We start from the raw sequence: 25533 nt of genomic DNA on the forward strand, positions 1-25533 counted from the left end.
TAACCCTGGGTACATCACCACATGTAACCCTAACCCTGGGTACAGCACCACATGTAACCCTAACCCTGGGTACAGCACCACATGTAACCCTAACCCTGGGTACAGCACCACATGTAACCCTAACCCTGGGTACAACACCACATGTAACCCTAAACCTAACCCTGGGTACAGCACCACATTAAACCCTAAACCTGGGTACAGTACAGTCCTGCACCACCTCTGTCCACTTCACCTGGAGGTCACAACCAATGTTGTTAATGTTGGACCGCACGGGGACGCACTAGCTGTCCAGTGTAAACCAGTGTTGGCTGATGACACCTTCAAATCAGAAGACGGGCTCATTGTAATGGCTGGTATGGAATGAATGAAACAGCAATCCATTCCAGCTATTACTATGAGCTGTCCTCCCCTCACCAGCCTCCTCTGCAATAAACCCACGCGAACACATACAGAGCATCATTAATGAATGGTTGCCATGGTGATAGTTGTCACTCACCTGCTGTTCGTAGGCAGCAGCTCTGTTCTGGTAGAAGGTGGACAGGTCTGTCTGGTTTTCTCTAGGACACAGACCGATGGCCTCTGTGTAACAATGGATGGCCTGCTCATACTTCCCAGCCTTGAAGTACTTGTTGCCCTTGTTCTTAGCACCCTGGGCCCGGTCCAGAGGACTCTACAGGATGGAAGGGAGGGAGACAGAGTTAGTAGCACCCTGGGCCCGGTCCAGAGGACTCTACAGGATGGAAGGGAGAGAGACAGAGTTAGTAGCACCCTGGGCCCGGTCCAGAGGACTCTACAGGACGGAAGGGAGAGAGACAGAGTTAGTAGCACCCTGGGCCCGGTCCAGAGGACTCTACAGGACGGAAGGGAGGGAGACAGAGTTAGTAGCACCCTGGGCCCGGTCCAGAGGACTCTACAGGACGGAAGGGAGGGAGACAGAGTTAGTAACACCCTGGGCCCGGTCCAGAGGACTCTACAGGACGGAAGGGAGGGAGACAGAGTTAGTAACACCCTGGGCCCGGTCCAGAGGACTCTACAGGACGGAAGGGATGGAGACAGAGTTAGTAACACCCTGGGCCCGGTCCAGAGGACTCTACAGGACGGAAGGGAGGGAGACAGAGTTAGTAACACCCTGGGCCCGGTCCAGAGGACTCTACAGGACGGAAGGGAGGGAGACAGAGTTAGTAACACCCTGGGCCCGGTCCAGAGGACTCTACAGGATGGATCCAGAGTCAGAGTAACAGAGGGATGTTGTGGTGTGATAGCCCCCACCAGCATAATGCTTAGCCTTCCCTGTAGCTCAGTTGGTAGAGCATGGTGTTTGCAACGCCAGGGTTGTGGGTTTGATTCCCACGGAGGGTCAGTACAACATTTTTTATAATAATAATACAAAATAATAATAATAAATGCATGAAATGAAATGTATGCATTCACTACTGTAAGTCGCCCTGGATATGAGCGTCTGCTAAATGACTAAAATGTCAAATGTAAATAATGGGTGGACTGGCGGCCATTGCCGGTGTTACCATAGAAGCAAAGCAGGAAGTGTACCCATCAATATGTGCTGTGATTTGTTGATTCAACTCAACTGACAATTCAAAAAATACGTTCCGTTGCATGAGCCACGTCAGTTATCGTTTGAACGAACATTCTGCATTACCATGGACATGACTGCATGTGTATTCACGAGTTACCAGTCAAACTCCCAGGGTAAGAGGCATCGTCTTTCAGATCGCGTCACTCCGACGCCACGCTCATCCCTCAACCGATCTGTCTTGTAGGACGTGGAACTCAAAAAAAAAAGCGCTAGCCTGTCTGAACGGCCATGCGGCCAGTGCTAGCCTGTCTGAACGGCCATGCGGCCAGTGCTAGCCTGTCTGAACGGCCATGCGGCCAGTGCTAGCCTGTCTGAACGGCCATGCGGCCAGTGCTAGCCTGTTTGAACGGCCATGCGGCCAGTGCTAGCCTGTTTGAACGGCCATACGGCCAGTGCTAGCCTGTCTGAACGGCCATACGGCCAGTGCTAGCCTGTCTGAACGGCCATACGGCCAGTGCTAGCCTGTCTGAACGGCCATACGGCCAGTGCTAGCCTGTCTGAACGGCCATACGGCCAGTGCTAGCCTGTCTGAACGGCCATACGGCCAGTGCTAGCCTGTCTGAACGGCCATACGGCCAGTGCTAGCCTGTCTGAACGGCCATACGGCCAGTGCTAGCCTGTCTGAACGGCCATACGGCCAGTGCTAGCCTGTCTGAATGGCCATACGGCTAGTGCTAGCCTGTTTGAACGGCCAGTGCTAGCCTGTTTGAACGGCCAGTGCTAGCCTGTTTGAACGGCCAGTGCTAGCCTGTTTGAACGGCCAGTGCTAGCCTGTTTGAACGGCCAGTGCTAGCCTGTTTGAACGGCCATAAGGCCAGTGCTAACCTGTTTGAACGGCCAGTGCTAGCCTGTCTGAACGGCCAGCGCTAGCCTGTCTGAACGGCCATACGGCCAGCGCTAGCCTGTCTGAACGGCCATACGGCCAGCGCTAGCCTGTCTGAACGGCCATACGGCCAGCGCTAGCCTGTCTGAACGGCCATACGGCCAGCGCTAGCCTGTCTGAACGGCCGAACGGCCAGCGCTAGCCTGTTTGAACGGCCAGCGCTAGCCTGTTTGAACGGCCAGCGCTAGCCTGTTTGAACGGCCAGCGCTAGCCTGTTTGAACGGCCAGCGCTAGCCTGTTTGAACGGCCAGCGCTAGCCTGTTTGAACGGCCAGCGCTAGCCTGTTTGAACGGCCAGCGCTAGCCTGTTTGAACGGCCAGCGCTAGCCTGTTTGAACGGCCAGCGCTAGCCTGTTTGAACGGCCAGTGCTAGCCTGTTTGAACGGCCATACGGCCAGTGCTAACCTGTCTGAACGGCCATACGGCCAGTGCTAACCTGTCTGAACGGCCATACGGCCAGTGCTAACCTGTCTGAATGGCCATACGGCCAGTGCTAGCCTGTTTGAACGGCCAGTGCTAGCCTGTTTGAACGGCCAGTGCTAGCCTGTTTGAACGGCCAGTGCTAGCCTGTCTGAATGGCCATACGGCCAGTGCTAGCCTGTCTGAATGGCCATACGGCCAGTGCTAGCCTGTTTGAACGGCCAGTGCTAGCCTGTTTGAACGGCCAGTGCTAGCCTGTTTGAACGGCCAGTGCTAGCCTGTTTGAACGGCCAGTGCTAGCCTGTTTGAACGGCCAGTGCTAGCCTGTCTGAATGGCCATACGGCCAGTGCTAGCCTGTCTGAATGGCCATACGGCCAGTGCTAGCCTGTTTGAACGGCCAGTGCTAGCCTGTTTGAACGGCCAGTGCTAGCCTGTTTGAACGGCCAGTGCTAGCCTGTTTGAACGGCCAGTGCTAGCCTGTTTGAACGGCCAGTGCTAGCCTGTTTGAACGGCCAGTGCTAGCCTGTTTGAACGGCCAGTGCTAGCCTGTTTGAACGGCCAGTGCTAGCCTGTTTGAACGGCCATAAGGCCAGTGCTAACCTGTTTGAACGGCCAGTGCTAGCCTGTCTGAACGGCCATACGGCCAGTGCTAACCTGTTTGAACGGCCAGTGCTAGCCTGTCTGAACGGCCATACGGCCAGCGCTAGCCTGTCTGAACGGCCAGTGCTAGCCTGTCTGAACGGCCAGTGCTAGCCTGTCTGAACGGCCAGTGCTAGCCTGTCTGAACGGCCAGTGCTAGCCTGTCTGAACGGCCAGTGCTAGCCTGTCTGAACGGCCAGTGCTAGCCTGTCTGAACGGCCATGAACGGCCAGTGCTAGCCCGTCTGAACGGCCAGTGCTAGCCTGTCTGAACGGCCATGAACGGCCAGTGCTAGCCCGTCTGAACGGCCAGTGCTAGCCCGTCTGAACGGCCAGTGCTAGCCCGTCTGAACGGCCATGCGGCCAGTGCTAGCCCGTCTGAACGGCCATGCGGCCAGTGCTAGCCCGTCTGAACGGCCATGCGGCCAGTGCTAGCCCGTCTGAACGGCCATGCGGCCAGTGCTAGCCCGTCTGAACGGCCATACGGCCAGTGCTAGCCCGTCTGAACGGCCAGTGCTAGCCCGTCTGAACGGCCAGTGCTAGCCCGTCTGAACGGCCAGTGCTAGCCCGTCTGAACGGCCAGTGCTAGCCCGTCTGAACGGCCAGTGCTAGCCCGTCTGAACGGCCAGTGCTAGCCCGTCTGAACGGCCAGTGCTAGCCCGTCTGAACGGCCAGTGCTAGCCCGTCTGAACGGCCAGTGCTAGCCCGTCTGAACGGCCATGCGGCCAGTGCTAGCCCGTCTGAACGGCCATGCGGCCAGTGCTAGCCCGTCTGAACGGCCATACGGCCAGTGCTAGCCTGTCTGAACGGCCAGTGCTAGCCCGTTTGAACGGCCAGTGCTAGCCTGTCTGAACGGCCAGTGCTAGCCTGTCTGAACGGCCATACGGCCAGTGCTAGCCTGTCTGAACGGCCAGTGCTAGCCTGTCTGAACGGCCAGTGCTAGCCCGTCTGAACGGCCATGCGGCCAGTGCTAGCCCGTCTGAACGGCCATGCGGCCAGTGCTAGCCCGTCTGAACGGCCATGCGGCCAGTGCTAGCCCGTCTGAACGGCCATGCGGCCAGTGCTAGCCCGTCTGAACGGCCATGCGGCCAGTGCTAGCCCGTCTGAACGGCCAGTGCTAGCCCGTCTGAACGTCCAGTGCTAGCCCGTCTGAACGGCCAGTGCTAGCCCGTCTGAACGGCCAGTGCTAGCCCGTCTGAACGGCCATGCGGCCAGTGCTAGCCCGTCTGAACGGCCATACGGCCAGTGCTAGCCCGTCTGAACGGCCAGTGCTAGCCCGTCTGAACGGCCAGTGCTAGCCCGTCTGAACGGCCAGTGCTAGCCCGTCTGAACGGCCAGTGCTAGCCCGTCTGAACGGCCAGTGCTAGCCCGTCTGAACGGCCAGTGCTAGCCCGTCTGAACGGCCAGTGCTAGCCCGTCTGAACGGCCATGCGGCCAGTGCTAGCCCGTCTGAACAGCCATGCGGCCAGTGCTAGCCCGTCTGAACGGCCATGCGGCCAGTGCTAGCCCATCTGAACGGCCATGCGGCCAGTGCTAGCCCGTCTGAACGGCCATTGCTAGCCTGTTTGAACGGCCAGTGCTAGCCTGTTTGAACGGCCAGTGCTAGGCTGTTTGAACGGCCAGTGCTAGCCTGTTTGAACGGCCAGTGCTAGCCTGTTTGAACGGCCAGTGCTAGCCTGTCTGAACGGCCAGTGCTAGCCTGTCTGAACGGCCATACGGCCAGTGCTAGCCCGTCTGAACGGCCATACGGCCAGTGCTAGCCCGTCTGAACGGCCAGTGCTAGCCCGTCTGAACGGCCTTGCGGCCAGTGCTAGCCCGTCTGAACGGCCTTGCGGCCAGTGCTAGCCCGTCTGAACGGCCTTGCGGCCAGTGCTAGCCCGTCTGAACGGCCTTGCGGCCAGTGCTAGCCCGTCTGAACGTCCATACGGCCAGTGCTAGCCCGTCTGAACGTCCATACGGCCAGTGCTAGCCCGTCTGAACGGCCATACGGCCAGTGCTAGCCCGTCTGAACGGCCAGTGCTAGCCCGTCTGAACGGCCTTGCGGCCAGTGCTAGCCCGTCTGAACGGCCAGTGCTAGCCCGTCTGAACGGCCTTGCGGCCAGTGCTAGCCCGTCTGAACGGCCTTGCGGCCAGTGCTAGCCCGTCTGAACGGCCTTGCGGCCAGTGCTAGCCCGTCTGAACGGCCTTGCGGCCAGTGCTAGCCCGTCTGAACGGCCTTGCGGCCAGTGCTAGCCCGTCTGAACGGCCATACGGCCAGTGCTAGCCCGTCTGAACGGCCATACGGCCAGTGCTAGCCTGTCTGAACGGCCGAACGGCCAGTGCTAGCCTGTCTGAACGGCCAGTGCTAGCCTGTTTGAACGGCCAGTGCTAGCCTGTTTGAACGGCCAGTGCTAGCCTGTCTGAACGGCCATACGGCCAGTGCTAGCCTGTCTGAACGGCCATACGGCCAGTGCTAGCCTGTCTGAACGGCCATACGGCCAGTGCTAGCCTGTTTGAACGGCCAGTGCTAGCCTGTCTGAACGGCCCTACGGCCAGTGCTAGCCTGTCTGAACGGCCCTACGGCCAGTGCTAGCCTGTCTGAACGGCCCTACGGCCAGTGCTAGCCTGTCTTAACGGCCATACGGCCAGTGCTAGCCTGTCTGAACGGCCATACGGCCAGTGCTAGCCTGTCTGAACGGCCAGTGCTAGCCTGTTTGAACGGCCAGTGCTAGCCTGTCTGAACCGCCAGTGCTAGCCTGTCTGAACCGCCACGCAGCCAGTGCTAAACGGCCAGTGCTAGCCTGTCTGAACGGCCAGTGCTAGCCTGTCTGAACGGCCAGTGCTAGCCTGTCTGAACGGCCAGTGCTAGCCTGTCTGAACGGCCAGTGCTAGCCTGTCTGAACAGCCAGTGCTAGCCTGTCTGAACGGCCAGTGCTAGCCTGTCTGAACGGCCAGTGCTAGCCTGTCTGAACGGCCAGTGCTAGCCTGTTTGAACGGCCAGCGCTAGCCTGTTTGAACGGCCATACGGCCAGCGCTAGCCTGTTTGAATGGCCAGTGCTACCCTGTTTGAACGGCCAGCGCTAGCCTGTTTGAACGGCCATACGGCCAGTGCAAGCCTGTTTGAACGGCCAGTGCTAGCCTGTCTGACCCACGGCCCACCCTACGCCGCCAGTGCTAGCCTGTCTGAACGGCCATGCGGCCAGTGCTAGCCTGTTTGAATGGCCAGTGCTACCCTGTTTGAACGGCCACTGCCGGCCCAGCGCCCTAGCCTGTCTGAACGGCCATGCGGCCAGCGCTAGCCTGTCTGAACGGCCATGCGGCCAGCGCTAGCCTGTCTGAACGGCCATGCGGCCAGCGCTAGCCTGTCTGAACGGCCATGCGGCCAGCGCTAGCCTGTCTGAACGGCCATGCGGCCAGCGCTAGCCTGTCTGAACGGCCATGCGGCCAGCGCTAGCCTGTCTGAACGGCCATACGGCCAGCGCTAGCCTGTCTGAACGGCCATACGGCCAGCGCTAGCCTGTCTGAACGGCCATACGGCCAGCGCTAGCCTGTCTGAACGGCCATACGGCCAGCGCTAGCCTGTCTGAACGGCCATACGGCCAGCGCTAGCCTGTCTGAACGGCCATACGGTAGCTAGTTTTCCAGTTTGTTCATGAAGTTGTATGGCACCAAAGTTCCGGGACAGTTCTCAAACTCAGCAGGTATTTGACAGCTTGCACGGTGCTTCGCTTCTTTGGAAAATTTGGCCAATGTGATGTTAGATTTTACTCTGTTTTTTTTTTAAATCTAACAGACAACTAGGAAAAGCTCAAACCAAGTTTATTCACCCAATGGGTCAGCTGAACAGACAAAGACATGTTCCCAAGTATATAAACCCCCCTTTAGGCGGAGTCTCCTCCTTCTCACTAAACATAACTTCCTGCCTAGCAACAAAGATATAAAGTGATGTTGTCGTTAATAAACGGTTCCTTCTCCCTTAACGTGACCTGACCTCAGCCCCCGATTCCTCACTAATCCACAGCTTTCCAACCTTATCAGTGACCACAGCCATGCGATTGCCTTTCCCTTACTCGGTAACATTCCAAGGCGCTGGCTCATATCCAACCTTAATTGACCCCACCTACAGATAACCATTAACCTGTGGTGTAGCAAGTATTTCAAATCACAACAACTGAAACCAGACTGACAATAACGTGTTCTGCGTTCCCCTCTCTCCCTCAGGACCACGAACAAGGATATTTCAAGTTCAGAAGTCAGAACCCATCAGCGATAACGTCACAGCGAGCAGTAAGCTAAAGAACATATCATGAAAACGAATTAGTGCATTAGCTACAACTTCACTACACTAGCTAGCTAGAGGGAGTATTCAGCATGGAGTGTGTCAACTAGCGCTGTTAGCATCCCTGCCTTTCCCGTCATACGGATTGGTTTGACACATGTTCAGCCAGCGAGCAGACGCTAGCTAGCTAACGCGTTAACTAGCTAATTTGTGCACATATTGAATTTCATAAATACTGATTCTACCACCACAGAAAAACCTTAGCTATATGTAGAATGAGGTAGTGAAGACTTGCTCATGAACAAAAAGTTGAATATTAGCTACAGGGCAATTGTTTTTGGTAAGATTAAGTGATTAATTTGAGGATGAAAAAGGGGGTTCAGTGGACAATGTCTGCTCGTTCCGTGGGTAAGAGAATGCTCCTACCACTGTCTCTCCCATGCATCTTCCACCAGTGTTTTGGGTTACTGTCCCAGAAACGGCTTGTACTGCCCCAGAAACGGCGAACGGCGTGTACTGCCCCAGAAACTGCTTGTACCCACAGCACTAACTTTCTAGTTGGTGATCTCCTGCTCGTTTAGTACAGTGCAGTCAGGATTCACACAGCGAGTTAGTTCTCTGTCTTCTCTCTGTTTATCGTACTGGTTCATGTGTCATCAAGTCTGTGTTGTCTGCCTTCTCTCTGTTTATCATACTGGTTCATGTGTCATCAAGTCTGTGTTGTCTGCCTTCTCTCTGTTTATCATACTGGTTCATGTGTCATCAAGTCTGTGTTGTCTGCCTTCCCTCTGTTTATCATACTGGTTCATGTGTCATCAAGTCTGTGTTGTCTGCCTTCTCTCTGTTTATCGTACTGGTTCATGTGTCATCAAGTCTGTGTTGTCTGCCTTCTCTCTGTTTATCATACTGGTTCATGTGTCATCAAGTCTGTGTTGTCTGCCTTCTCTCTGTTTATCGTACTGGTTCATGTGTCATAAAGTCTGTGTTGCTTGTGTGTGCCATTTCACTGGTGGAGCGTGTATTCAGGAAGCGGGGTGTGGGTTGTGTTTGTGAACTCATTTTAGCTCACAACAAGCTTGTAGCGTGGCTAATACTAGACCGAAAAACACTGCAAAGCCCAATGTGGAAGAGTATGTATCAAGACTACACTCCATGGACTACCGGGTCAACACTACACTCCATGGACTACCGGGTCAACACTACACTCCATGGACTACCGGGTCAACACTACACTCCATGGACTACCGGGTCAACACTACACTCCATGGACTACCGGGTCAACACTACACTCCATGGACTACCGGGTCAACACTACACTCCATGGACTACCGGGTCAACACTACACTCCATGGACTACCGGGTCAACACTACACTCCATGAACTACCGGGTCAATACTACAGTCCACGTCCCTAATCATCCATCCAGCCTGACTATCCCCCCTACTCCGTCCTAACCATCCAGCCAGACTGTCCCCCCTACTCCGTCCTAACCATTCATCCTGACTGTCCCCCTACTCCGTCCTAACCATTCATCCTGACTGTCCCCCTACTCCATCCTAACCATTCATCCAGCCTGACTGTCCCCCCTACTCCATCCTAACCATCCATCCAGCCTGACTGTCCCCCTACTCCATCCTAACCATCCATCCTGTCCCCCTACTCCATCCTAACCATTCATCCAGCCAGGCTGAGTGGTTCTTGTTGGCTTGAAAATAAGCCTAAAGACATTAGGGAGGAGTGGGCTTCATGGTGCTGACTTGTGTAAACTGAGCCCCCTGCTGACCTGCAGCCCAGACATTCTTATGGTAGTAGTAATTTAAAATCAGCGTAGGTTAATAATCCAAGTAAACATACGCTGATTAAAACACCTGGTTTTCTGGGAAATGTAATGATTAGGACAAGTTAACCTCTTAATAGGCGTTCCAGAGGTGTGTTTGATCTGCGCATGTGCCAGCACCAGCCGAGTGGGCCTCCCTCTTTAGGGCGAGCGGGCCTCTTGGGCCTCCCTCTTTAGGGCAAGTGAGGTTATGCATTTTAGTAAACATACACATTTTATCAAATCAAACAGGCTTCCCAAAAAGAACATGGTCGCTGTGGTAGAACGTTTATTTTGGTTGACGAAGTCCCATCAGGTAGCCTGATTTCTGTCCATGTAAACAGGATTATTAGGGAAATCGTTCTTGCAAACCACGCAAATGTTTTATTCAAACTATTATATTAATCTGACAATCCACAGTAATGGTATGATTGTGTGCCTTTCTCATTGGCAGCTCACCTGGATAGCTAGACGTTAGGCTCGTCACAGACAGATCACTTCTGTGGGTGAATTCATTCAAATGAGGAGAGACTTTGAACTGTGGACTCATGTTGGGTGTAGCTAACAGGTTACAAATTACCTCAAAATGGAGTGAGGCAGTGCATTGGGAGGTTTCTATACAACACTGACTGTGGACTTGTCACATTGATTGGGTTGTGTGAATGTGTACAAACAAGTAACACAACAACAAGTCAGGACTATGTAGCTACCCTTAAATGCAGATTCGGGATCAGACTTTTTGTTCGACAGGCAAACCCTTCCCTGTCTGAACCAATTAAGATCTGTCCCCCCTTTACCAACTATGGGAACAAGGGCAATCCCAGAGACCAATCAATGAGCTACAACGAACAGGAGTTCTGACCATGCGTAGTGTGTGGTGATTGACTTGTTAGCTAACGAGTAAACGAAAGGAAAAGCAAGGTGACTCAATGCCTTCAGAAAATATTCACACCCTTTGACCTTTTCCACATTTTGTTGTTACAGCCTGAATTTAAAAAAGAGACACAATTGAGATTGTTTTGGTCACTGGCCTACACACACAATACCCCATAATGTCAAAGAGGAATTATGTTTTTTGAAATTGTTACAAATTAATTAAAAAAATGTAAAATGTATATGTCTTGAACCGCTAAATAAGTTCAGGGGTAAAAATGTGCTTAACAAGTTTTAAAAGTTGCATGGAGTCACTGTGTGCAGTAATAGTGTTTAACAGTACAAAAAAAAAAATGCATGAAATGAAAATGAAATGTATGCATTCACTACTGTAAGTCGCTCTGGATAAGAGCGTCTGCTAAATGACTAAAATGTAATGTAACATGATTTTGAATGACTACATCTGTCAGGTCCCTCAGTCGAGCAGTGAATTTCAAAACAGATTCAACCAAAGACCAGGGAGGTTTTCCAACGCCTCGCAAAGAAGGGCACCTATTGGTAGATGGGTAAAATGTAAAAAAAAATAAAGATATTGAATATCCCTTTGAGCATGGTGAAGTTATTAATTACACTTTGGATGGTGTATCAATACACCCAGTCACTACAAAGATACAGGCGTCCTTCCTAACTCAGTTGCCGGAGAAGAAGGAAACCGCTCAGGGATTTCACTACGAGGCTAATGGTGACTTTAAAACAGTTACAGAGTTTAATGGCTGTGATAGGAGAAAACTGAAAACATTCTAGTTACTCCACAATACTAACCTAAATGACAGAGTGAAAAGAAGGAAGCCTGTACAGAATAAAAAATATTCAAAACCATGTATCCTGTTTGCAACAAGGCAATAAAGTAATACTGTAAAAGATTTGGCAAAGTAATTAACTTTTTGCAGTTGTAAATGAGAACTTGTTCTCAACTGGCCTACCTGGTTTAAATAAAGGACTTGTTCTCAACTGGCCTACCTGGTTAAATAAAGGACTTGTTCTCAACTGGCCTACCTGGTTAAATAAAGGACTTGTTCTCAACTGGCCTACCTGGTTTAAATAAAGGACTTGTTCTCAACTGGCCTACCTGGTTTAAATAAAGGACTTGTTCTCAACTGGCCTACCTGGTTTAAATAAAGGACTTGTTCTCAACTGGCCTACCTGGTTTAAATAAAGGACTTGTTCTCAACTGGCCTACCTGGTTTAAATAAAGGACTTGTTCTCAACTGGCCTACCTGGTTAAATAAAGGGGAAATGAAAAAAGGCCGGTTAGTTCAGTTGGTCAGAGCATCATGCTGATAACGCGAAGGTCGCGGGTTTGATACCCGTACTGACCAGGATCTATTTTGGGGGCGGCAGGTAGTCTAGTGGTTCGAGAGTTGGACCGGAAGGTTGCTGGATTGAATCCCCGAGCTGACAAGGTAAAAATATGTCGTTCTGTCCCTGAACAAGGCAGTTAACCCACTGTTCCTAGGCCCTCATTGTAAATAAGAATTTGTTCTTACATGACTTGCCTAGTTAAATAAAGGTTAAATAAAGATAAAATAGTCAAAGGGTATGAATACTTATTGATGGCTCTATAGCATAGCATTAGTAAAACATGTGCTTGGCTCTCAGTTCACCCAACTAGCTAGTTAGCTACACGTTTTTCTCAATACCACGTTAAATATGACTTAGTGTAACCCCATTAGTTTACTGTATTTTAAAATAGTTATTTAGGCACATAGTTAACGTTAGTTAACGTTAGTTGGCGTGTTTTTTTTAACCATTCTAGGTAACTACCTAGCTAGTTAGCGGCTAACTGTAGGTGGGATTCATTGACAGTCTGTCCTTGAATGTATTTCCGTACTGAACAAATGATCCTCAAGGAACAAGGGTGTAGTGTTATAGTTAGTACCAGTCTGGGCAGGAAAAGTGAAATAAATCAAGAGTTATATCTCAGGAGAAACAGACATTCATACCATGTCCTCTAGTTCGCGATTAGCTCGGTTAGCTGCTCCGTCTTGGCCCTGGACGGGACTGGCGCTGCCTTCTGGAGTTGTCCGTTCTCCGTTCCGTTTCCCCGGTGAGTCCTTCGTCTTGTTACGGTTCCACAGGTAAACGGCTCCTACACCCAGCACTATAGGGGTTCCGATCAGGAGGGCCAGCTGCCAGCGGGGGAGACTGCTCCCGGACTGCGGCTCAACGGGCTTTGAAGCGGCCATCATCCACCATGCAATGAGAGAGAGAACACACACACACACCGCTTACACGACCCACTCCGTTAACCGAGAGGTTATAGCAGAAACACTGGGATCTTGGGATACTGGCGGGGCGCTGTTCAACTGCAACCGGGGTTGGGGTACTCTGTACTTCCGGACTACACAGGACAACAACAATAAAAAACACCACTACAAAATGACATGAGGTGCCAAGGACTCCATCTAGTGTACGTTGTATGTAATGGAGGCTGTAACAAATTCATATCAACAGACCTACCTTGACTATGAGAGCGATACATTAGGTCTGTATTTGTTGTGCTTTACTACCTGTGCTTTACCACCTGATAAATACGGTCGTTATTTAACACTCACATAAACTGTTCATGTTATTAACCTTTATTTTAACAAGGTGTCATATTGACACCAAAGCTGTGTTCGAATACCCATACTAACATACTGTATACTACATACTTAATGAGTATACACTTAATACTATATACTCTTTTTTTCCATTTTAGTATACTGTCAACGAAAGGTATCCTTTCAGTTGAGCTTACGGCTCTTCGCCTGTCTACAGGAAGTTGATACTGTTGCTATGCAACCTCTTGCTAGCTAGTTAGCAAAACAAATGACTAGTTATACATTTTACAACTTCGGGTGCGTTCTTAAATTCAATCTGGAGTGCCAGAGTGGGCTGATAAATTCAGAGGGTTGTCAGATTGTCCGTTTGTAAATTCAGAGGGTTGTCAGATTGTCCGTTTGTAAATTCAGAGGGTTGTCAGATTGTCCGTTTGTAAATTCAGAGCGTTGTCAGATTGTTCGTTTGTAAATTCAGAGCATTGTCAGATTGTCTGTTTGTAAATTCAGAGTGTTGTCAGATTGTCTGTTTGTAAATTCAGAGTGTTGTCAGATTATCCGTTTGTAAATTCAGAGTGTTGTCAGATTGTCCGTTTGTATATTCAGAGCGTTGCCAGATTGTCCGTTTGTAAATTCAGAGCGTTGTCAGATTGTCCGTTTGTAAATTCAGAGGGTTGTCAGATTGTCCGTTTGTAAATTCAGAGTGTTGTCAGATTGTCCGTTTGTAAATTCAGAGGGTTGTCAGATTGTCCGTTTGTAAATTCAGAGGGTTGTCAGATTGTCCGTTTGTAAATTCAGAGGGTTGTCAGATTGTCCGTTTGTAAATTCAGAGGGTTGTCAGATTGTCCGTTTGTAAATTCAGAGCGTTGTCAGATTGTCCGTTTGTAAATTCAGAGCGTTGTCAGATTGTCCGTTTGTAAATTCAGAGCGTTGTCAGATTGTCCGTTTGTAAATTCAGAGGGTTGTCAGATTGTCCGTTTGTAAATTCAGAGTGTTGTCAGATTGTTGTCAGATTGTCCGTTTGTAAATTCAGAGTGTTGTCAGATTGTCCGTTTGTAAATTCAGAGGGTTGTCAGATTGTCCGTTTGTAAATTCAGAGTGTTGTCAGATTGTCTGTTTGTAAATTCAGAGTGTTGTCAGATTATTCGTTTGTAAATTCAGAGTGTTTCGCTCTCGGAGAGCACACTGGACAGGAGTTGGGTTGATTTGAGCATTCTGACCTTACAACGGCAGTCAAGCTAACATTGGCTAGCTTGCTAGCTACTTCCAGACATAAATGAGACCACTCTGACCATTTTACTCTCCCCCTAGCAGAGCTGGTTAGGCAGTTTTCATGTTATCCAGAGCGTTGGTGAATGTAACTGTGCTGCTGGCAACAATTTTATTACGCTTTTTTTGCTAAGTTTACTGACACCGGACATATTGTAAATTCATCAGTTATTCTGCGCTCTGGTAACGTCGGAGTAGATAGCCAGAGCGAAGTTACCAAAGCACTCGAATGTCCATTGAGAACGAACGCACAAACTATACCCTTTAGCTAAGCTAACAATGACGGGAATAATCAAGTCAATAAACGTTGGGTAGTTAGTTAGCCTATAGTTAATATACTGGCAAGTTTGATGTATAAGTAGCCAACTAGCTAGCTAGTTAGTTAGCTAGCTAACATACCGGTACGTACTGCTGTAATGATATGCTATGTGGTTCATAAGGACAGCGTAGCTAACAAATTGTCAGCCAACATAACGTGTAAGGTAATTTATTTGAAAAGTCGTTACTTTATTACATTTTCTCAACATTTCTCATAATTAGTTAAAGCATTGAATTTGTATCCTCTCTCGTTGGACTTCGGCTGAATATTTTCCGCCATTTTCTTCAAATATGAAAACGCTATGAAGCCACGCCCATTTCCTGAAGAATTGCATTATGGGCCCTAAAAGTACATAAATAGTGTCCACTGCTTGTATACTTGGTATTTTGGTGAATGTAGTCCGACATCCACGAACTGGATATAAACTCTCTATATATACTGCAAAAAAAAAATAAAGGGAACACTTAAACAACACATCCTAGATCTGAATGAAAGAAATAATCTTATTAAATATTTTTTTCTTTACATAGTTGAATGTGCTGACAACAAAATCACACAAAAATAATCAATGGAAATCCAATTTATCAACCCATGGAGGTCTGGATTTGGAGTCACACTCAAAATTAAAGTGGAAAACCACACTACAGGCTGATTCAACTTTGATGTAATGTCCTTAAAACAAGTCAAAATGAGGCTCAGTAGTGTGTGTGGCCTCCACGTGCCTGTATGACCTCCCTACAACGCCTGGGCATGCTCCTGATGAGGTGGCGGATGGTCTCCTGAGGGATCTCCTCCCAGACCTGGACTAAAGCATCCGCCAACTCCTGGACAGTCTGTGGTGCAACGTGGCGTTGGTGGATGGAGCGAGACATGATGTCCCAGATGTGCTCAATTGGATTCAGGTCTGGGGAACGGGCGGGCCAGTCCATAACATCAATGCCTTCCTCTTGCAGGAACTGCTGACACACTCCAGCCACATGAGGTCTAGCATTGTCTTGCATTAGGAGGAACCCAGGGCCAACCGCACCAGCATATGGTCTCACAAGGGGTCTGAGGATCTCATCTCGGTACCTAATGGCAGTCAGGCTACCTCTGGCGAGCACATGGAGGGCTGTGCGGCCCCCCCAAAGAAATGCCACCCCACACCATGACTGACCCACCACCAAACCGGTCATGCTGGAGGATGTTGCAGGCAGCAGAACGTTCTCCACGGCGTCTCCAGACTCTGTCACGTCTGTCACGTGCTCAGTGTGAACCTGCTTTCATCTGTGAAGAGCACAGGGCGCCAGTGGCGAATTTGCCAATCTTGGTGTTCTCTGACAAATGCCAAACGTCCTGCACGGTGTTGGGCAGTAAGCACAACCCCCACCTGTGGACGTCGGGCCCTCATACCACCCTCATGGAGTCTGTTTCTGATCGTTTAAGCAGACACATGCACATTTGTGGCCTGCTGGAGGTCATTTTGCAAGGCTCTGGCAGTGCTTCTCCTGCTCCTCCTTGCACAAAGGCAGAGGTAGCGGTCCTGCTGCTGGGTTGTTGCCCTCCTACGGCCTCCTCCACGTCTCCTGATGTACTGGCCTGTCTCCTGGTAGCGCCTCCATGCTCTGGATACTACGCTGACTGACACAGCAAACCTTCTTGCCACAGCTCGTATTGAAGTGCCATCCTGGATGAGCTGCACTACCTGAGCCACTTGTGTGGGTTGTAGACTCCGTCTCATGCTACCACTAGAGTGAAAGCACCGCCAGCATTCAAAAGTGACCAAAACATCAGCCAGGAAGCATAGGAACTGAGAAGTGGTCTGTGGTCCCCACCTGCAGAACCACTCCTTTATTGGGGGTGTCTTGCTAATTGCCTATAATTTCCACCTGTTGTCTATTCCACTTGCACAACAGCATGTGAAATGTATTGTCAATCAGTGTTGCTTCCTAAGTGGACAGTTTGATTTCACAGAAGTTTGATTGACTAGGAGTTACATTGTGTTGTTTAAGTGTTACCTTTATTTTTTTGAGCAGTGTATATAAACTCTCTATATACAAACTCTATATATAAACTCTATATATATAAACTCTCTATATATAAACTCTATATATATAAACTCTCTATATATAAACTCTCTATATATAAACTCTATATATACAAACTCTCTCTATATAAACTCTATATATACAAACTCTATAGATAAACTCGATATATATAAACTCTATATATACAAACTCTATATATAAACTCTCTCTATATATATATATATATATATATATATATAAACTCTATATATATAAACTCTATATATAAACTCTATATATATAAACTCTCTATATATAAATTCTATATATAGACTCTCTATATATAAACTATATATAAACTCTAAATATACAAACTTTCTATATACAAACTTTCTATATATAAACTCTATATATAAACTCTATATATACATTACATTTACATTTACATTACATTTAAGTCATTTAGCAGACGCTCTTATCCAGAGCGACTTACAAATTGGTGCATTCACCTTATGATATCCAGTGGAACAACCACTTTACAATAGTGCATCTAAATCTTTTAAGGGGGGGGGGGGGTTAGAAGGATTACTTTATCCTATCCTAGGTATTCCTTAAAGAGGTGGGGTTTCAGGTGTCTCCGGAAATATATACATATATATCCCATATACAAACTCTCTATATATACAAACTCTCTATATAAACTCTCAATGTATAAACTCTATATATACAAACTCTCTATATATACAAACTCTCTCTATATATATAAACTCTCTATATATAAACTCTCTATATATAAACTCTATATATAAACTCTATATATACAAACTCTATATATAAACTCTCTATATATAAACTCTCAGTAGTCTATTGGGTAAAACACCAACGTTTCTGCATCACTGTGCCTTCTTCACTGACCTATTTGATAAGCGACACATAATCCACAGCTGCATTATAATAAATAAATGCCTATTCCTGTTGTAGTATTCTGAAATATTTCATTTATTTCTGAACAGACAGCAGTAACTCTATAACTTTGGCCAAATGTATTTCAATTTATCAGGGATGTGTTAGCTCCACCGAGACCCTTCCCATGGCTATGATTCTATCAGGTAATAAATGATGAAGGACCCTTCCTTCCCATGGCTATGATTCTATCAGGTAATAAATGATGAAGGACCCTTCCTTCCCATGGCTATGATTCTATCAGGTAATAAATGATGAAGGACCCTTCCTTCCCATGGCTATGATTCTATCAGGTAATAAATGATGAAGGGCCCTTCCTTCCCATGGCTATGATTCTATCAGGTAATAAATGATGAAGGGCCCTTCCTTCCCATGGCTATGATTCTATCAGGTAATAAATGATGAAGGGCCCTTCCTTCCCATGGCTATGATTCTATCAGGTAATAAATGATGAAGGACCCTTCCTTCCCATGGCTATGATTCTATCAGGTAATAAATGATGAAGGACCCTTCCTTCCCATGGCTATGATTCTATCAGGTAATAAATGATGAAGGACCCTTCCTTCCCATGGCTAGGATTCTATCAGGTAACAAATGATGAAGGACCCTTCCCATGGCTATGATTCTATCAGGTAATAAATGATGAAGGACCCTTCCCATGGCTATGATTCTATCAGGTAATAAATGATGAAGGGCCCTTCCTTCCCATGGGTAGGATTCTATCAGGTAATAAATGATGAAGGACCCTTCCTTCCCATGGCTAGGATTCTATCAGGTAATAAATGATGAAGGACCCTTCCTTCCCATGGCTAGGATTCTATCAGGTAATAAATGATGAAGGACCCTTCCTTCCCATGGCTATGATTCTATCAGGTAATAAATGATGAAGGACCCTTCCTTCCCATGGCTATGATTCTATCAGGTAATAAATGATGAAGGACCCTTCCTTCCCATGGCTATGATTCTATCAGGTAATAAATGATGAAGGGCCCTTCCTTCCCATGGCTATGATTCTATCAGGTAATAAATGATGAAGGACCCTTCCCATGGCTAGGATTCTATCAGGTAATAAATGATGAAGGACCCTTCCTTCCCATGGCTATGATTCTATCAGGTAATAAATGATGAAGGACCCTTCCCATGGCTATGATTCTATCAGGTAATAAATTATGAAGGACCCATCCCATGGCTATGATTCTATCAGGTAATAAATTATGAAGGGCCCTTCCTTCCCATGGCTATGATTCTATCAGGTAATACATGAAGGACAACACTGGAGAGATGGTAGTTGCAGACTCATGTCTATCAGAGCAGAGAGAGGGAAATGGATCACAGAAAGGGAATCTCATTCTGGTTCTGTAAGAAATACAGTCAAGCTTCTCTCTCTCATCTCACACCACAGCAACTACCATGAGTTGGTCTCTCGGTTACAATAAACCAGAGCTAGGCCCAGCCCGAATACATTCTTAGAAAATCAGGTGCGGGCTGAAAATCTACATTTTCACATTAGGCTATGTTTTTTTTAGGGGGGCAGGAGAATTAATGAGGAGGCAACTCGAATTAACACTGACTGCTTTTATTCGAATTTGTACGTTGCAAACGTTGGGAAAAAAATGTCATGCCACGAAAGGTACTAGATCCTCACAAATAGGTTCCTGAATGAAACAGACCAAAACTTAGAGGTGCCGAATCCTATTATTGCCGGATCACATTAAGCACTGGATGGTAGGGAATTTCTTGATTTATTTTCCTTTTTTCATGCAAATTAAAAAGGACTTATACTCCAGTATAGTTGGTGGCGGTAATGCAACGTTTATTGGAGGCCAACAGCCGTTAAACCTCATCAAAGGAGGAGAAGAAGAAGAAGCAGCCGCTCATCTGATCAGGAAGTAAACAATGTTTGGCGCTAAACTTCCTTCCTTGTTGTTTCTCTACAACTTTCCTCTGCTTTTGGAAATATGGCGAGTTTCCCACAGAAAATAAAAACGAGCATACCGGAAGAAACCAAGAACAGTCTGACTGAAAAAGATTTGCAGAAGTGGGGTTTGCAAGGTTTGTGGTGGGGAATGGTGGCCAAAGTTAATGTAAGTTAATGGTTAGCCTACGACAGAGACTGGTTCTGGTATTTACCGCCATGCCCAACACACTGGATCTGTAGTAGCTAGCTAGCAGTCTAACTTTAATTTTTTTTAAAAATTTAGCTAGCAACCTAACGTGTTAGTAAGCACTGGCAGTGTTCAACTAGTAATTAAACGACATTTGCCGTAGCTTGGTGGTATTAGTTGAACTCAATCAATTTTTATTTGTCACATGCGCCGAATATAATGCTTAATTACAAGCTTTTAACCAACAATGTCGTTTTAAGAAAATACCTTAAAAAAAAAAGTAAGAGATAAGAAATAATTAAAGAGCAGCATTAAATAACAATAGCGAGGCTATATACAGGGTGTTACGGTACAGAGTCAATGTGGAGGCTATATACAGGGTATTACGGTACAGAGTCAATGTGGGGGCTATATACAGGGGGTACCGGTACAGAGTCATGGGGGGCTATATACAGGGTGTTACGGTACAGAGTCAATGTGGAGGCTATATACAGGGGGTACCGGTACAGAGTCAATGTGGAGGCTATATACAGGGGGTACCGGTACAGAGTCAATGTGGAGGCTATATACAGGGGGGGTACCGGTACAGAGTCAATGTGGAGGCTATATACAGGGGATACCGGTACAGAGTCAATGTGGAGGCTATATACAGGGGGTACCGGTACAGAGTCAATGTGGAGGCTATATACAGGGGGGGTACCGGTACAGAGTCAATGTGGAGGCTATATACAGGGGGGTACCGGTACAGAGTCAATGTGGAGGCTATATACAGGGGGGTACCGGTACAGAGTCTATGTGGAGGCTATATACAGGGGGTACCGGTACAGAGTCAATGTGTAGGCTATATACAGGGGGTACCGGTACAGAGTCAATGTGAGGGGGCACCGGTGACGAGGTAATTGAGATAATATGTACATGTAGGTAGATTTATTAAAGTGACTTACGCATCGATAATAACAGAGAGTAGCAGCAGTGTAGAGGGGGGAGGGGGCAATGCAAATAGTCTGGGTAGCCATTTGATTAGCTGTTCAGGAGTCCTATGGCTTGGGGATGGAAGCTGTTTAGAAGCCTCTTGGACCTAGACTTGGAGCTCTGGTACCGCTTGCCGTGCGGTAGCAGAGAGAACAGTCTATGATTAGGGTGGCTGGAGTGATTGACAATTTTTAGTGCCTTCCTCTGACACCGCCTGGTATAAAGGTCCTGGATGGCAGGAAGCTTGGCCCAGTGATGTACTGGGCTGTACGCACTACTCTCTGTAGTGCCTTGCTGTCATTCGCTAGAGAAAGAAATCACATCTTTGGTGGTGTTTTCAGTAGTTAGATTAATTAGCTACTTTTTTTGTGTGCCTTGTAGCAGTGTAGCTAACTACTGGAACTACACTACATTTTCTGCAAAAAAGAAGAAATATGGCAGAAAATGCAATCATTTCCTTTCTTTTTTGAAATCAGACCATGCCAAACTCTGAAATAGGATAAACTACACATTCTGTTAACTGGCTCTAGAGCGATGAACTGGCTCTAGAGCGATGATCTAGAGCGATGAACTGAGTCTAGAGCGATGAACTGGGTCTAGAGCGATGAACTGGGTCTAGAGCGATGAACTGGGTCTAAAGCGATGAACTGGGTCTAGCGCGATGAACTGGGTCTAGAGCGATGATCTAGAGCGATGAACTGAGTCTAGAGCGATGAACTGGGTCTAGAGCGATGAACTGGGTCTAGAGCGATGAACTGGGTCTAGAGCGATGAACTGGCTCTAGAGCGATGAACTGGCTCTAGAGCGATGATCTAGAGCGATGATCTAGAGCGATGAACTGAGTCTAGAGCGATGAACTGGGTCTAGAGCGATGAACTGGGTCTAAAGCGATGAACTGGGTCTAGCGCGATGAACTGGGTCTAGAGCGATGATCTAGAGCGATGAATTGAGTCTAGAGCGATGAACTGGGTCTAGAGCGATGAACTGGGTCTAGAGCGATGAACTGGGTCTAGAGCGATGAACTGGGTCTAGAGCGATGAACTGGGTCTAGAGCGATGAACTGGGTCTAGAGCGATGAACTGGCTCTAGAGCGATCTCCATTGCCATTTGTGTTCTATGACATTTCATATTTAGAATAATTTTCAAATTAACTTTAGTTCAGTAAACTTTATTAACTTTAGTTCAGTAAACTTTATTAACTTTAGTTCAGTAAACTTTATTAACTTTAGTTCAGTAATTTATATTAACTTTAGTTCAGTAAACTATATTAACTTTAGTTCAGTAATTTATATTAACTTTAGTTAATTAAACTATATTTTTAAAGGGTATATTTAGTGTTAACTTCTAGTGTGAAGTAACTGATAACTTGGTAAACTCTATTTTCAGAATAGCATCCCCAACTCTGTCGGTAGCGTCACTACTTAACGTAAAAGTGTAACAGAATTCTTCAGGAATGTGCCAGATGAATATGATGTCCTAAAGAGTCTTGCTAACTACATTTTACATTTTAGTCATTTAGCAGACGCTCTTATCCAGAGCGACTTACAGTAGTGAATACATTCATTTCATTTCATGCATTTTTTTGTACTGGCCCCCAGTGGGAATCGAACCCACAACCCTGGCGTTGCACACACCATGCTCTACCAACTGAGCCACAACTACTTGGACTTATCTCTCCCAATAGCATTTTTGTTCCGAAATTAGACTCAGACTTGCGTCCAGCCAATCAATGTTGTTGCTTCCTTCAGGGATTCAGTTGCGAGCCTATCAGCTGGACGGAGTGCAGTGGCTCACTCAGTGCCTGGCCAACCAGCAGGGATGTATCCTAGGAGATGAGATGGGCCTGGGCAAGACCTGCCAGGTGAGAGGTTGTTTTCTTCCCCTAAATGGCAGCCTAGAGCTAGGGCTCTGTCCAAAAGTAGTACACTATATAGGGAATAGGTTGCCATTTGGGATACATTCATATTAGTTCTGGAGGACATCCATATAGATACTATCACCTTTTAATACTTATTGGAATTAAAGGTTCAGGTGTATTTTCTTTACTATATTCCAAGGCAATAATATGGATTCTTCTGATGTTGTTCTGTTGTCTTGTCTGTTTTGCCCTTCACTCAGACCATCTCTCTGCTATTGTACATGAGAGGGGCCCTGCGGCAGGACGGCCCGTTCCTGGTCCTCAGCCCACTGTCTGTCATGGACAACTGGAGGAGCGAGATGAAATGGTGAGGAGAACAACCATTTGTCTTATGTCAGATAACGCAACAGCCTTATTAGGCTTCACTGCAGATGTCCACCGTTCCCTATTTAGCGCACTACTGTTGACCAGATCCCTGTAAACTAATGGTGCCCAGGTCATAGGGGGAATTAGTGTCATGCTACGTAATGACTTGGTGTCATGTTACGTAATGACTTGGTGTCATGTTACGTAATGACTTGGTGTCATGTTACGTAATGACTTGGTGTCATGCTACGTAATGACTTGGTGTCATGCTACGTAATGACTTAGTGTCATGTTAAGTAATGACTTGGTGTCATGTTACGTAATGACTTGGTGTCATGTTACGTAATGACTTGGTGTCATGCTACGTAATGACTTGGTGTCATGCTACGTAATGACTTGGTGTCATGCTATGTAATGACTTGGTGTCATGTTCCACAATGACTTGGTGTCATGTTCCACAATGACTTGGTGTCATGTTACGTAATGACTTGGTGTCATGCTACGTAATGACTTGGTGTCACGCTACGTAATGACTTGGTGTCATGTTACGTAATGACTTGGTGTCATGCTATGTAATGACTTGGTGTCATGTTCCACAATGACTTGGTGTCATGTTACGTAATGACTTGGTGTCATGCTACGTAATGACTTGGTGTCACGCTACGTAATGACTTGGTGTCACGCTACGTAATGACTTGGTGTCATGCTACGTAATGACTTGGTGTCATGCTACGTAATGACTTGGTGTCATGCTACGTAATGACTTGGTGTCATGCTACGTAATGACTTGGTGTCATGCTACGTAATGACTTGGTGTCATGTTATGTAATGACTTGGTGTCATGTTACGTAATGACTTGGTGTCATGCTACGTAATGACTTAGTGTCATGTTAAGTAATGACTTGGTGTCATGTTACGTAATGACTTGGTGTCATGCTACGTAATGACTTAGTGTCATGTTAAGTAATGACTTGGTGTCATGTTACGTAATGACTTGGTGTCATGCTACGTAATGACTTGGTGTCATGTTCCACAATGACTTGGTGTCATGCTACGTAATGACTTGGTGTCATGCTACGTAATGACTTGGTGTCACGCTACGTAATGACTTGGTGTCACGCTACGTAATGACTTGGTGTCACGTTACGTAAATGACTTGGTGTCACGCTACGTAAATGACTTGGTGTCACGCTATGTAATGACTTGGTGCCACGCTATGTAATGACTTGGTGCCATGCTAGGTAATGACTTGGTGCCATGCTAGGTAATGACTTGGTGCCATGCTACGTAATGACTTGGTGCCATGCTACGTAATGACTTGGTGCCATGCTACGTAATGACTTGGTGTCATGCTACGTAATGACTTGGTGTCATGTTCCACAATGACTTGGTGTCATGTTACGTAATGACTTGGTGTCATGTTACGTAATGACTTGGTGTCATGCTACGTAATGACTTGGTGTCATGCTACGTAATGACTTGGTGTCATGCTACGTAATGACTTGGTGTCATGCTACGTAATGACTTGGTGTCATGCTACGTAATGACTTGGTGTCATGCTACGTAATGACTTGGTGTCATGCTACGTAATGACTTGGTGTCATGCTACGTAATGACTTGGTGTCATGCTACGTAATGACTTGGTGTCATGCTACGTAATGACTTGGTGTCATGTTACATAATGACTTGGTGTCATGCTACGTAATGACTTGGTATCATGTTCCACAATGACTTGGTGTCATGTTCCACAATGACTTGGTGTCATGCTACGTAATGACTTGGTGTCACGCTACGTAATGACTTGGTGTCACGTTCCGCAATGACTTGGTGTCATGTTCCACAATGACTTGGTGTCATGTTCCACAATGACTTGGTGTCATGCTACGTAATGACTTGGTGTCACGCTACGTAATGACTTGGTGTCACGTTCCGCAATGACTTGGTGTCATGCTACGTAATGACTTGGTGTCACGCTACGTAATGACTTGGTGTCACGCTACGTAATGACTTGGTGTCACGCTACGTAATGACTTGGTGTCACGCTACGTAATGACTTGGTGTCACGCTACGTAAGGACTTGGTGTCACGCTACGTAAGGACTTGGTGTCACGCTACGTAAGGACTTGGTGTCACGCTACGTAATGACTTGGTGTCACGCTACGTAATGACTTGGTGTCACGCTACGTAATGACTTGGTGTCACGCTACGTAATGACTTGGTGTCACGCTACGTAATGACTTGGTGTCACGCTACGTAATGACTTGGTGTCACGCTACGTAATGACTTGGTGTCACGCTACGTAATGACTTGGTGTCACGCTACGTAATGACTTGGTGTCACGTTACGTAAATGACTTGGTGTCACGTTACGTAAATGACTTGGTGTCACGTTACGTAAATGACTTGGTGTCACGTTACGTAAATGACTTGGTGTCACGTTACGTAAATGACTTGGTGTCACGTTACGTAAATGACTTGGTGTCACGTTACGTAAATGACTTGGTGTCACGTTACGTAAATGACTTGGTGTCACGTTACGTAAATGACTTGGTGTCACGTTACGTAAATTACTTGGTGTCATGTTACGTAAATGA

General features: G+C 47.2%; 2 protein-coding genes and 1 non-coding gene across 4 annotated transcripts in view; 2 read left to right on the plus strand and 1 right to left on the minus strand.

Annotated features, from left to right (window-relative positions):
• Positions 1–12867, minus strand: part of LOC106591638 (mitochondrial import receptor subunit TOM70) — a 147842-nt gene extending 134975 nt beyond the window's left edge. The window contains exons 1-2 of the mRNA XM_082956675.1: positions 12486–12867; positions 497–670 (exon numbers count right to left, since the gene is read on the minus strand). Coding sequence (XP_082812801.1) covers positions 497–670; positions 12486–12731 — 420 coding nt within the window. The 5' untranslated portion in view covers positions 12732–12867. The remainder of the gene's footprint in view (positions 1–496; positions 671–12485) is intronic.
• Positions 11788–11861, plus strand: trnai-gau (transfer RNA isoleucine (anticodon GAU)). Its single transcript has one exon. It is a non-coding gene; the product is annotated as a tRNA-Ile (tRNA).
• A 6635-nt stretch (positions 12868–19502) lies between the features above and the next one.
• Positions 19503–25533, plus strand: part of chd1l (chromodomain helicase DNA binding protein 1-like) — a 73441-nt gene continuing 67410 nt past the window's right edge. For both annotated transcript variants that reach the window (XM_045687232.2, XM_045687233.2), the window contains exons 1-3: positions 19503–19691; positions 22465–22577; positions 22835–22941. In XM_045687232.2, coding sequence (XP_045543188.2) covers positions 19598–19691; positions 22465–22577; positions 22835–22941 — 314 coding nt within the window. In that variant the 5' untranslated portion in view covers positions 19503–19597. The remainder of the gene's footprint in view (positions 19692–22464; positions 22578–22834; positions 22942–25533) is intronic.

Source organism: Salmo salar, chromosome 10, assembly GCF_965601325.2.
Source record: "Salmo salar chromosome 10, fSalSal1, whole genome shotgun sequence".
Taxonomy (NCBI): Eukaryota; Metazoa; Chordata; class Actinopteri; order Salmoniformes; family Salmonidae; genus Salmo; species Salmo salar.